This window comes from Oncorhynchus nerka, linkage group LG17 (assembly GCF_034236695.1).
Source record: "Oncorhynchus nerka isolate Pitt River linkage group LG17, Oner_Uvic_2.0, whole genome shotgun sequence".
Taxonomy (NCBI): Eukaryota; Metazoa; Chordata; class Actinopteri; order Salmoniformes; family Salmonidae; genus Oncorhynchus; species Oncorhynchus nerka.
In genome coordinates this window covers 43,751,003-43,765,266 of record NC_088412.1, presented here as the reverse complement: position 1 = coordinate 43,765,266, position 14,264 = coordinate 43,751,003, and the positions used below count along the sequence as shown (strand labels likewise).

General features: G+C 46.1%; 1 protein-coding gene across 1 annotated transcript in view; it reads left to right on the top strand.

The window, feature by feature from the left end:
- Positions 1 to 14,038, top strand: part of LOC115145302 (protein crumbs homolog 1-like) — a 32,032-nt gene extending 17,994 nt beyond the window's left edge. The window contains 6 exon segments of the mRNA XM_029686770.2: positions 3,899 to 4,064; positions 4,438 to 5,347; positions 7,582 to 7,626; positions 8,115 to 8,237; positions 8,431 to 8,557; positions 13,013 to 14,038. Coding sequence (XP_029542630.2) covers positions 3,899 to 4,064; positions 4,438 to 5,347; positions 7,582 to 7,626; positions 8,115 to 8,237; positions 8,431 to 8,557; positions 13,013 to 13,204 — 1,563 coding nt within the window. The 3' untranslated portion in view covers positions 13,205 to 14,038.
- The last annotated feature ends 226 nt before the right edge of the window (positions 14,039 to 14,264 follow it).

Genomic DNA, 14,264 nt, shown 5'->3' with positions numbered 1-14,264 from the left:
TGGGCTGCCTGTGTGAACGCAGCCATAGGACTCAGTTAGGATCAGTGCTAGGGCTAGATTACCTGACTAAAGCACTTGAAACCTTTTAATAACATAGGCCGTAATGGCTTTAATGTCCGCCATCTCACAAGGTTCGCACAAAGTAATTGAGGTGCTTAAAATACTTGAATTTACAACTCTGAAATTGGTACTCTGAAGTTGGTACTTGAAAAGTACTTGAATTCAAAAGAGATGAGAAGAGAAAATGATCAAATATGTTCATATGAAAATTATTAGAAAAATGTATTGGTCTTGTGAATTAATTTCCAGGCAGACTACCAAGTTTAATTTCCTCACGTGTTTCGGCTCTGGTTGCCAGGCGAGCTTGCTCATTCCACTCACACTGCCACTCAGCCAGGCAGGTACCAAACTGACTGATTAGTCAACGCCAAACATCACATCGATAGCTAAAATGCCAGGCGAATGTAGATTCGACCCTGCCTGGCAGTATAAATGGGTTTTGCCAGACTCAACATTTTGTTACGTTACAGCCTTATTGTAAAATTGGTTAAATAATTGGTTTAACCAGGTAGGCAAGTTGAGAACAAGTTCTCATTTACAACTGCGACCTGGCCAAGATAAAGCAAAGCAGTTAGACACATACAACAACACAGAGTTACACATGGAGTAAAACAAACAGTCAATACAGTCAATAATACAGTACAAAAACAAGTCTATAGACAATGTGAGCAAATGAGGTGAGATAAGGGAGGTAAAGGCAATAAAAAGGCCACGGTGGCGAAGAAATACAATATAGCAATTAAAAACACTGGAATTGTAGATTTGCAGTAGGTGAATGTGCAAAGTAGAAATGCTGAGGTGCAAGGGAGCAAAAATAAATAAATAATAAATCAATACAGAGGGATGAGTAAATTGTTTGGGCTATTTATAGATAGCCTATGTACAGGTGCAGTGATCTGTGAGCTTCTCTGACAGCTGGTGCTTAAAGCTGGTGAGGAAGATAAGTGTTTCCAGTTTCAGAGATTTTTGTAGTTCGTTCCAGTCATTGGCAGCAGAGAACTGGAAGGACAGGCGGCCAAAGGAGGAATTGGCCCTGGGGTTGACCAGTGAAATACACCTGCTGGAGCACGTGCTATGGTGGGTGCTGCTATGGTGACCGGCGAGCTGAGATGAGACGGGACTTTACCTAGCAGGGTCTTGTAGATGACCTGGAACCAGTGGGTTTGGCGACGAGTATGAAGCGAGGGCCAGCCAACGAGAGCGTACAGGTCGCAGTGGTGGGTAGAATATGGGGCTTTGGTGACAAAACGGATGGCACTGTGATAGACTGCATCCAATTTGTTGAGTAGGGTGCTGGAGGCTATTTTGTAAATGACATCGCCGAAATCGAGGATCGGTAGGATGGTCAGTTTCACGAGGGTATGTTTGGCAGCATGAGTAAAGGATGCTTTGTTGCGAAATAGGAAGCAAATTCTAGATTTAACTTTGGATTGGAGATGTTTGATGTGAGTCTGGAAGGAGAGTTAACAGTCTAACCAGACACCTAGGTATTTGTAGTTGTCCACATAAGTCAGAAACATCCAGAGTGGTGATGCTGGGCGGGCGGGCAAGTGCAGGCAGCGATCGGTTGAAGAGCATGCATTTCGTTTTACTTGTATTTAAGAGCAGTTGGAAGGATGGAAGGAGAATTTTATGGCATTGAAGCTCATCTGGAGGGTAGTTAACACAGTGTCCAAAGAAGGGCCTGAAGTATACAGGATGGTGTCGTCTGCGTAGAGGTGGATCAGAGACTCACCAGCAGCGAGAGCGACATCAGTGATGCAGACAGAGAAAAGAGTTGGCCCAAGAATTGAACCCTGTGGCACCACCATAGAGACTTCCAGAGGCCCAGACAACAGGCCCTCCTATTTGACACACTGAACTCTATCGGAAAAGTAGTTGGTGAACCAGGCGAGGCAATCATTTGAGAAACCGAGGCTGTTGAGTCTGCTGATGAGGATGTGGTGATTGACAGAGTCAAAAGCCTTGGCCAGGTCAATGAATACGGCTGCACAGTATTGTTTCTTATCGTTGGCGGTTAAGATATCGTTTAGGACCATGAGCATGGCTGAGGTGCACCCATGACCAGCTCTGAAACCAGATTGCATAGTGGAGAAGGTACGGTAGGATTCGAAATGGTCGGTAATCTGTTTGTTAACTTGGCTGTCGAAGACCTTAGAAAGGCAGGTTAGGATAGATATAGGTCTGTAGCAGTTTGGGTCAAGAGTGTGTCCCCCTTTGAAGAGGGGGATGACCGCAGCTGCTTTCCAATCTTTGGGAATCTCAGACGACACGAAAGAGAGGTTAAACAGGCTAGTAATCGGGGTTGCAACAATTTCGGCAGATAATTTTAGAAAGAAAGGGTTCAGATTGTCTAGCCCGGCTGATTTGTAGGGGTCCAGATTTTGCAGCTCTTTCGGAACGAAAAATGAGTTGCTGTGGGGGGTGCAGTGCTGTTGACCGGGGTAGGGGTAGCCAGGTGGAAAGCATGGCCAGCCATAGAAAAATGCTTATTGAAATTCTCAATTATAGTGGATATATCGGAGGTGACATGAGCCATGAGACTCGAAATTGAGCTCAGGTGCATCCGGTTTCCTTGATCATCCTTGAGATGTTTCTACAACTTGATTGGACATGATTTGGAAAGGCACACACCTGTCTATATAAGGTCCCACAGTTGACAGTGCATGTCAGAGATGCACTCTGAGACATGATTGTGTCGAGACCTGGGGAGATCTGGGGAAGGGTACCAAAAAATGTCAGCAGCATTGAAGGACTCCAAGAACACAGTGGCCTCCATCATTCTTAAATGGAAGACAAGACTCTTCATAGAGCTGGCAGCCCGGACAAACTGAGCAGTCTGGAATTCTCTGGATTTATGGTGCTTTCAAGACAATGGGAACTCGGAAAAAACAAGATTCATCATGATGTCAGTGATCTTCAGGTCGGAGCTCTAGAAAGATGCCTGAGTTGGAATTCCGAGTTGGATGACCGTCCAAAATGTATTTTCCTAGTCGGAGCTCAGTTCCAGTTGTCTTGAAGTCACTGAAGTCTGAGATTTCCCAGTTCCAAGTTTCCAATTGTTTTGAACACGGCAGAAGTCATGCTGGATTGACAGCACGGCCAATGTATTCAACCTTTTCTGGCCCATAGTGTTGAATTCTTATCATTTTATGCTTGGAAAAGAGCCATTTAAACCTAGACTTAGGCCACACACCCACTCCACTGAACAGCAGACTAATGATTGCTTTGCAATGCTTACAGTTAGTCACTGATTCCTTCCAAACCACTCATTGTCGAATTTGCTATTTTGTCACACAACACAATGCCACAGAAGTTTTGAGGGAGCGTGCAATTGGCATGCTGACTGCAGAAACGTCTACCAGAGATGTTGCCAAATAATTAAATTTTAATTTCTCTAGCATAAATTTCTCTACCATAAACTGCCAACGTCATTTTAGAGAATTTGTCTAACCGACCTCACAACCGCAGACCACATGTATCCACACCAGCCCAAGACCGCCACATCTGGCTTCTTCTTCACCTGCGGGATTGTCTGAGACCAGCCACCCAGACAGCTGATGAAGCTGAGGATTATTTCAGTCTGTAATAAAGGCCTTCTGATTGGCTGGGCCTGACTCCCCAGTGGGTGGGCCTGGCTCCCGAGTGGGTGGGCCTAACCCCCCCCCGAGGCTCACTGATGGCTGCGCCCCTACCCAGTCATGTGAAATCCATAGATTAGAGCCTAATGAATTTATGAATTATAAAAGATAACCTGACTCTCCCTATATCCTTTAGTAGGAGAAATAATAATAATAATAATATTAATAAATGGTATTTTCTTTCTATCCCTCTCCAGAGGAACCCTTGTCAGAATGGGGGGATGTGCTACTCCATGTGGGGTGACTTCACCTGCACCTGCCCCCACAACACTGCAGGGCGGCACTGTGAGAAAGTCAAGTGGTGTGAGCTAGCCCCCTGCCCCGCAAAGGCGGAGTGCCGCACCCTCAACCAGGGATACGACTGTGAGTCATTCTTCCCTAAATCTGCCCGTCGGTCTGTGAGATAGGACTGGGATTAGGAGAGATTAGCCCGTGGTTGTATTAGTGATGATTTACATGGCCGTCTGTCTGCCCTGTCACCCCTATGATTAGCTGTCCTGGAATGAAGACAGAAACAACACTGTCACTCAGAAAAAGCAGAGGATACAGTGTTGTTGTGTCTGCCCAGCACACATTCGCTCATCATTCAGCCTCCTTGTGGTTGATTTTCTATTTATTTGTTCATGTATATTTTTCGATGGTCCATATTCCATCACGTTTTGGACTGATCCTGAGGGTTAAAGCCTTTATTAATTGACCACATATTTACATACATATCCCTTCTTTTCCTTCCCAGGCTTCTCCAGCGCTACCTTCCTTGACGACAGCAGTGTACTGTCTTACCGCGGTAATGGCCGTATCCAACGTGGCCTGGCCAGCATCACCGCCAGCCTGCGCACGCGTAAACGCCACGTGGCCATCCTGCATGCCGAGCGCGGGCCGGAGTTTGTGACGGTGTCTGTGCAGCATGGCCTTCTCTTCTTGGAGCTACAGAGCGGGGAGGGCTCGTCCACGGTTTCCCTGAAAAGCCGCGTGGGGGTCAGCGACGGGGATTGGCACAGCGTCCACCTCTTCATGGTCACCCCATGGGCAGAGGTGTCCCGCTGGACCCTAGTGCTGGATGAGGAAGTGGATGAAGCTGGGAGCTCCAGCAGCGAAGGGGGCAACCTGGACTTCCTCAGGGAGGGGGTGGACATCCAGCTGGGGGGGCTTGGGCCCAAGGCTGGCTGGAGCCTAGAGGGTTGCCTGGGTACTGTGGAGGTGGGGGGCATCGCCCTGCCTTACTACAGCCCCTTAGAGGTCAACCTGCCCCGGATTCAGGAGGAGCAGTTCCTCCGGACATCCCCCAACCCACCCCGTAGCGGGTGCAGTGGAGGCCCGGTGTGCCAGCCCAGCCCTTGCATGAATGGAGGTAGCTGTCAGGACCTCTGGAACCTGTTCAACTGTAGCTGTGAGGAGGGCTGGACCGGACGCCGTTGTGAGCGTAACACAGACACCTGCGCCTCCAATCCCTGTATCCATGGCAACTGCAGCATTCAGGGGCTGGCATATGAGTGTGCCTGTGAGTTTGGCTACACCGGGGTGGACTGTGAGGAGGAGGTGGATGTGTGTGAGAACCATCTATGCGCTCATGGAGGCACGTGTCTACATGGAGTGGACAAGTACGCCTGTCTGTGTGCAGAGAACTACACCGGACCTTACTGCAAGTGAGTCACATGGGTGGGGTTAGGAATGGAATGGAATATTTATTTTTATACAGAGGAATGAACACACAACTAAACAGTCACCTTCCTTTTATCTGCAAAGTTTTGTATTCCAAAATTGCAGTCCTTTGAGATTAAACACAATTTGCTAAATGTTTAAGTATTAAGTCCACAAATAGGCTTTAATAACCAACAGTTGAAAGAATAACATCAAAAAACTATATTTTATGTTTTGAAAACATGGATTCTGCATTTGGAATATTTCAATGAGATAAAAGTATAATCCAAGGATCTCAAAGCAATAGGACACACCAGTGGGACTCCCTTTTAGCTCTATTACACAGTAAGGAAAACGGAAACCATGTAAATGTTCAGATCTCTGTAAAGCACTTAAACCATGCATGAACTGTGTGTTTTTGTTGCAGCATTTCTGTTCGACTTAACGTCATATATGGCTCTAGTGTGTCGCTGTAGTCTGTGTAGGAACATTGCTGCAGTGTGTCACTGTAGTGCACTGTGTGTGGTGTATTTATCTCCCTGGTGGTTCAGCGCTACTGCCTCTCATCTCCCGTTTGCCTTGGAGCATCATCGAGGGAATGCCTTCATCCATTTATCTTGTAAACACACACTCTCTCTCACATGCACTACCAAACACTCTCTCTTTCTCTCTCGCTCACACACATTCTCTCACATCGCTCCTTCACATGGGCGTTTTTGAAACAACTTCCCTCGGCAAGCTCGAGTTTCAGACAAGATGTCTATCTTTGCTGGAAAGTTTTCATCCTAAATCTTTTTTTTTATTCTAAACTCAGCAAAAAACGAAACGTCCTCTCACTGTCAACTGCGTTTATTTTCAGCAAACTTAACATGTGTAAATATTTGTATGAACATAACAAGATTCAACAACTGAGACATAAACTGAACAAGTTCCACGGAAATGGAATAATGTGTCTCTGAACAAAGGGGGGGTCAAAATCAAAAGTAACAGTCAGTATCTCGTGTGGCCACCAGCTGCATTAAGTCCTGCAGTGCATCTCCTCCTCATGGACTGCACCAGATTTGCCAGTTATTGCTGTGAGATGTTACCCCACTCTTCCACCAAGGCACCTGCAAGTTCCCAGACATTTCTGGGGGGAATGTCCCTAGCCCTCACCCTCCGATTCAACAGGTCCCAGACGTGCTCAATGGGATTGAGATCCGGGCTCTTCGCTGGCCATGGCAGAACACTGACATACCTGTCTTGCAGGAAATCACGCACAGTATGAGCAGTATGGCTGGTGGCATTGTCATGCTGGAGGGTCATGTCAGGATGAGCCTGCAGGAAAGGTACCACATGAGGGAGGAGGATGTCTTCCCTGTAACGCACAGCGTTGAGTTTGCCTGCAATGACAACAAGCTCAGTCCAATGATGCTGTGACACACCGCCCCAGACCATGACGGATCCTGCACTTCCAAATCGATCCAGCTCCAGTGTACAGGTCTCAGTATAACACTCATTCCTTCAACGATAAATGCAAATCTGACCATCACCCCTGGTGAGACAAAAGAGACTCGTCAGTGAAGAGCACTTTTTGCCAGTCCTGTCTGGTCCAGCAACAGTGGGTTTGTGCCCATAGGCGACATTGATGTCTGGTGAGGACCTGCCTTACAATAGGCCTACAAGCCCTCAGTGCAGCCTCTCTCAGCCTATTGCAGACAGTCTGAGCACTGATGGAGGGATTGTGCATTCCTGGTGTAACTTGGGCAGTTGTTGTTGCCATCCTGAACCTGTCCCGCAGGTGGGATGTTCGGATGTATCGATCCTGTGCAGGTGTTGTTACACGTGGTCTGCCACTGCGAGGACGATCAGCTGTCCAGCCTGTCTCCCTGTAGCGCTGTCTTAGGCATCTCACAGTACGGACATTGCAATTTATTGCCCTGGCCACATCCTCATGCCTCCTTGCAGCATGCCTAAGGCATGCTCATGCAGATGAGCAGGGACCCTGGGCCTCTTTCCTTTGGTGTTTTCAGAGTCAGTAGAAATGCCTCTTTAGTGTCCTAAGTTTTCATAACTGTGACTTTAATTGTTTATGGCTCATTGAACAACCATGGGAAACAGTGTTTAAACCCTTTACAATGAAGATCTGTGAAGTTATTTGGATTTTTACGATTTTATCTTTGAAAGACAGGGTCCTGAAAAAGGGACGTTTCTTTTTTTACTGAGTTTATGTATTCTCTCTCTCTCTCTCTCTCTCCAGTGATCGCATTGAGGAAATGCCATGGTACATAGACATCAGAAAATTGTAAGTTTTAATATTTGATACTCCTCCCACCTATTTCAAGAAATGACATAACAACCAGCACCAGTGTTTTCCCCCTACATATCCGGACATTGTAAGTCCATCAGAGCAGGACAGAGTCTGTGATGTTTTAAAGTCCTATAGGAGTGATTTAATGTCCTGTTCTTGAGGAGCAGTCAGGGGTCTAAATGTCTCTATCCTGATCGCCCCCTACATCCTGTAGTCTCCCAGTGGGGAGACAGACGGTACATCCCACTCCCCCTAGTTCACACACACATATTAGTAGACAATAAAACCCTTTACCCTATAACCCCCTGCCCCCCATTGTTTAACGTCAGGTGGTGCTTCTTCTATGCACTCGCTCAACCCCGCTACCGGAAGCAAGACAATGTCCTGCCCCCTTCCCATCGAAATCTCTCTTATGCACACACACCCTCTAGAGGAGTGTGCCTGTCTGATTGTGTGGCCTGTATGTGGTTTTCTCTCCTCAGTAGGCCCAAGCTGCCCGTGTCTGTCTGTGGAGATGCGGCCAGAAACTACATCTGCTTCAACGCAGGGAACTGCACTGAGAGGGACCTGTCTTGCGACTGTCTACCCGGCTTCACAGGACACCGGTAAGAGAAAGAGTTAAAGAAAGAAAAGAGAAGGATACAGAGTGAAAAGGAAGGACGGTGGTAGAGATAATCTAAAAGTATACCCAGAAAATAGGTGAACTTTGTCAAACATTTATTAGACACAGACCATCCTGATGTTGTGTGTCTTCTCTTTTGCCTCTGTTTCCAAATCTGACCCTCATCCTGCGTGAAGCTGTGAGCAGGAGGTGGATGAGTGCAAGTCCAACCCCTGCCTGAACGGGGGCTACTGCCGAAACCTCATTAACAACTACCACTGTGTGTGTGACATGAGTTTCGCCGGGGACAATTGCCAAGTCGACGTAAGCGACATTTACTTTTACATGGCCGTTCTGTTCTGGCAGAACCTCTTCCAGCTGATCTCTTTCCTCATCCTGAACCTCGATGACGATCCTGTGATCGACTGGGGAGGGCAAGACGACTGAGAGAGAGAGAGTGTGTGCTCGTGCGCGTGTGTGTGTGCATGTGTTTGTGCATGTGCGTTCGAGTGGTGTATAAACTTGAGATTTATGGTGATGTGTGTTTCAGGTGTTAAATGCCTGTTCAATGAAAAACAGCTATGTTCTAAATAGTGTGAGTGCTGTTATATCTGTGTCTGTGTATTACATTACCACTGTAATGTACATTACCACTGGGGTTAGCAGAGAGGATTCTTTAAACTCGGTGTTTAGGGATTAAATCCAGCTGTGACAGCTGACCACTGAGAACTTGAATTAAGAAACAATAGGAGTTGTTCCTGAACTGGGCCAATGAGAAATTGGAGCCCTGGACAAGACTTAATGTCTCTGAGTGTAAAAGTACAACTTAGCAATAGGTTTAATTGTTTTTCTATTGTTCAGGTGAGCCAAGTTTAAATGTATTATCTTCCTTTTCTGACAAGAGCACAGAGCTGTTTTTTTGTGCCTTAAAACAACACGTTTTTTTATGGCAGCAGATTTTTATAAAAAAGTGGTGTGAGTTTGGAATATCCTCTCTGTTGGATATGACCATATGAATATCCTTTGGGCGATGTTACTAAACTAACACAGATCAGGTAGCATTGTATTGTACATTAGACTAAGCTATACAGAAACTATAATAATGGGTATTTTCCATGGACCAAACGGAAAACAAGACACAGGTTTTTGCAATTACACAGAATCGTCAGTGTAGAACCACCATTCCCGAAAGGAATGTTTTATTATTGAAAAACAAATTCACTTTTGGAAAATAAAAATATGTACAGTATTTTCTTGGATGAATCTTGTCTCTGAAAGCAAAATGTCTCACAATATATGGTCAGGCTCATGTCCATTTGATGTTGTGTGTTCCTTGAGGATAATGGTACTGTACATACAAATACTGTAAGTGGTGTAGCTAGATGGATTCCCCTAGGCCCTTGAAGGCAGCAAATCACACTTACCGTTTATCAATTTTAAACTAATCAAAATTCTGTCACACGTTCTCTGTTGTTGTCTATACCTACAAATCAGTCTGTCTCTATGTTCATCTCTCTATCTGTATGTCTCTATATATATCCACCTGTCTGTCTGTCTGTCTGTCTGTCTGTCTGTCTGTCTGTCTGTCTGTCTGTCTGTCTGTCTGTCTGTCTGTCTGTCTGTCTGTCTGTCTGTCTGTCTACAAAAGTATGTGGACACCACTTCATATTAGTGGATTCGGTTATTTCAGCCACACACGCTGCTGACAGGTGTATCAAATCAGGCACACCGCCATGCAATCTCCATAGACAAACATTGACAATAGAATGGCCTTCCTGAAGAGCTCAGTGACTTTCAATGTGGTACTATCATAGGATGCTACCTTTCCAACAGGTCAGTTCGTCACATTTCTGCCCTGCCAGAGCTGCGTTGTTCAACTGTAAGTGATGTTATCATGAAGTGGAAGGTCCAAACAACCTCTAGAAGCAACATCAGCACAATAACTGTTCGTCGATTTCCATGGCCGAGGAGCCGAACACAAGCTTAAGATCACCATGCGCAATGCAAAGCGTCGGCTGGAGTGGTGTAAAGCTCACCGCCATTGGACTCTGGAGCAGTGGAAGCGTGTTCTCTGGAGTGATGAATCACGCTTCCCCAACTGGTGAAGTCTGACGGACTAATCTGGGTTTGGCGGATGCCAGGAGAACGCTACCTGCGCCAATGCATAGTGCCAACTGTAAAGTTTAGTGGAGAGTAAAAATGTTTTCATGGTTCAGGCTAGGCCCCTTAGTTGCAGTGAAGGGAAATCTACCACCACAGCATACAATGGCATTCTAGACGATTCTGTGCATCCAACTTTATATCAACAGTTTGGGGAAGGCCCTTTCCTGTTTCAGCATGACAATGCTGAAACAGAGTGAGGTCCATACAGAAATGCTTTGTCGAGATCGGTGTGGAAGAACTTGACTGGCCTGCACAGAGCCCTGGCCTCAACCTCATTGAACACTGACTTTGAGCCAGGCCTAATCGCCCAAAATCAGTGCCCGACCTCACTGTTCCAACAACTAGTGGAAAGCCTTCCCAGAAGAGTGGAGGCTATTATAACAGCAAAGGGGGGACCAAATCCATATTAATGCCCATGATTTTGGAATGAGATGTTCGATGAGCAGGTGTCCACATACCTTTGGCCATGTAGTGTATCTTGCTCTCGATGGGTCTGTGTCCGTTCTGAGGTGTTTCGTCATGTCTTACTTTTTTAAACCACTTTCTGTCTTCAAATAAACATTTCCTGTTTTTTCATCCTCATCTGTTGTTTATCCTCCTTTCACTACCTGTCTTAATTTATCCAACATTTTGTCTTCCAGTCCTAATTCTTTCCGCCTCAATGATCTGAGAAAATAAAGCAGTAGGTTTTGGAGAAAGTTGGATGGCTAATGCTTGCCATCAGAAACGGCTCCAAAACATCCCACTTGGCAAAAACTGGTTGACTCAATGTAGATTCCACATCATTTCAACAACAAAAATTTGATGTGATGACGTTAAATCAACGTGCAAAACGTCATCAACATAAGGGAATATTTTTCACACCACTTTAAATCTAAATCCAATGGCATGGTGACAATTGTTGTTGATTTCACGTTGAATTCACGTTAGTTGACAATTAATCAAAAGTAAATGTAAAAAATGTCGTTGAACTGATGCCTGTGCCAGTGGGAAGTGTCCTGTAGCTGTCACTGCTCTAGGACTGGTGACAGTGTAAAGTCAACCCCTGAAGCTGCCACTAAATGTCACTTCAACACTCTGCCATGACTTTACCTCTCTTGTCACAGTTTCAGAGTGCTCGAACCTACACTTGCCAACAGTTATTCCACTGGTCATAGACTTGTCAATGTAAGTCCCGGACAGAGGTGTGTGTGTGTGTCTGTTTATGTACGTATGTACGGGCAGACATAGACCCATTGGTGTAAGTACTCCATGGGTATTCCGGTGAGCTGTGTGGCACGGCTGTTAGATAGAGATGGTGCTTGGCCGGGCTAAAAGCTGCCTTTGTTTCCATCTGAAGTGCAACTCCGCATTGATCTGGTGGCGTACCTGCAGGTTGGGACTGTTTCACAGAAATGCACGAGGGCAGCTTAACTGGCAGACATGCTCGTTCCTCTAGAGACAGTCACACACACACACACACACACACACACACACACACACACACAGTATATATAGCCACACAGTACAGGACACATCTACCTGTCAGACACCTAGGTGCTGAGATGCGCACTGTGTAGCTGCAGTAGGGAGAGACTATGTATGGGGGCTTGCTCTGCCATAGAAACTGCTTAGAGAGTAGAGTCCTGACCTGTCTGCCTCTGACTGATGAAGACCCTTGGCTGTGGAGTTCTCTGGGTCTGGGTACTCTGAGAGTAAACCCGTCTCATCTGACGGGTAAACAAACAACATATTATTGTTGAAACAAGACAGAGTAGTATGGTTCCGGAATGTTGTTGTGGTGTTATTGTTTTCATTGAAGAATGTTTTACAGTAGCACCGCAAGGGCATGTTGCTAACTCTTTACCTGTGTGGAGGGAAGTAACTGTTGACTTGTTTTAACTGGCCATATCTCCCAGAAGCTCCTCAGCATGGCTCCAATATGATACCAGGCAACATGACATGTGTAAGGGCATTTTGGCGGTGGCTCAGTATGACGGCACGTTTTGTCAAAACCATCAGATATACAACACACAGATTGCTGTGAATCAGTGTCATAAACAGTGATGATTTTACTTGCATTATTCGGTCATTAGGAAAATGCTATGATTTTGTGTTGTTTGATGGTTGTCTGTGTTTTGGATTCAGATTGTGTTTACACAGTGTGTGTGTGTCTCTGGGTGTGTGATTCTCCTCTGACGGAGCGTAACCCCAGGTGTCTTGCACAGGGCGGCGATGCTTGTGCCGTGTGTGGTTGGCATGAGGATAGTCCTGTTGCTGGAGTTAGTCGCAGCCAAAATCTGTGAGCAGCAGCAGATGGAGGCAGGGTTCACCCCTCCAGTCTCCTACCCAGTCTGGGTCAGTCCCTGGTACGAGCTCTACTGCCTACGGGCTCGAGAACAGATTCCTCATGACGCTGGTAGAGCACATGGAAGCGGAGTGCCTTGTGTCTGTGTTCCTTCCCTCCCTGGTCTGACCAGTATTTTTTATCATGATGTTAATGCACTTTTGCACCTTTTAATTGATGTTCATGTTTTTCCTGCTTCCCCATTTTTTGTGTACTTGTACTTACCCCTGTCTCCCCTCCTCCCCCCTCCTCCTCTTCCTCCCCTCTCCTCAATCCATTTCCCTCTCCAGTTGACCTCTGAGGGCCTAACCTCTGAGGTACATGGAGGTACTGACCAGGGCCTAACCCCTGTTGCTGTCAGTCACTCTAGTGTCTGTTGTGCTGCTGCTGGCCCTGGTCAGTACCTCCATGGACCTGATGGCGCTGAACCGGTGGCGCTGAACCGGATGGCCATCCACGGCACCTACAGCCCCAGCCAATAGGAGAAAGAGTGATCTCGCATAGAGATGTGGACATAGCCCATCCGACACTCATGGAGAGACTCATATAGAAGACTGGGGCCAGTTCCAAACCCACCACTCAACACTGTCCTGACATTTTTCCATTGAGAGACTCATATAGGAAACACACTCACTGGCCTGGACCCAGTTTCAAACCCATCACCCAACATGGCTTTTCCAACAGTCTTGAAGGTGTTCCCACATAATGCTGAGCACTAGCTGTTTTTCCTTCATTCTGCAATCTAACTCATCCCAAACCACCTCAATTGGGTTGAGGTCGGCTGATTGTGGAGGCCAGGTCATCTGATGCAGCACTCCATCACTCTCCTTCTTGGTCAAATAGCCTTACACAGCCTGGGAGGTGTGTTGGGTCATTGTCCTGTTGAAGAACAAATATTAGTCCCACTAAGCGCAAACCAGCTGGGATGGCGTATCACTGCAGAACGCTATGGTAGCCATACTGGTTAAGTGTGCCTTAAACTCTAAATAAATCACTGTCAGTGTCACCAGCAAAGCACCATCACACCTCCTCCTCCATGCTTCACTGTGGGAACCAAACATGCGTAGATTATCCATTCACCTACTCTGCGTCTCACAAAGATACGGCGATTGGAACCAAAAATCTCAAATTTGGACTCATCAGACCATCAAACGGTGGCTACTTTGAAGAAGTAGCCACCGTCTCAAATATAAAATATATTTTTATTTGTTTAACACTTTTTTGGTTACTATATGATTCCATATGTATTATTTCATAGTTTGGATGTCTTCACTATTATTCTACAATGTCAAAAATAAAGAAAAACCCTTGATTGAGTAGGTGTGTCTGTATATACAGTGCCTTCAGAAAGTATTCAGACCCCTTAATTCTAAAAATTGATTGATGTTCGATCGGGTTCAAGTCCGGGCTCTGGCTGTGCCATTCAAGTATATTCAGAGACTTGTCCCGAAGCCACTCATGTGTTGTCTTGGCTGTGTGCTTAGGGTCGTTGTCCTGTTGGAAGGTGAACCTTCACCCAAGTCTGAGGTTCTGAGCACTCTG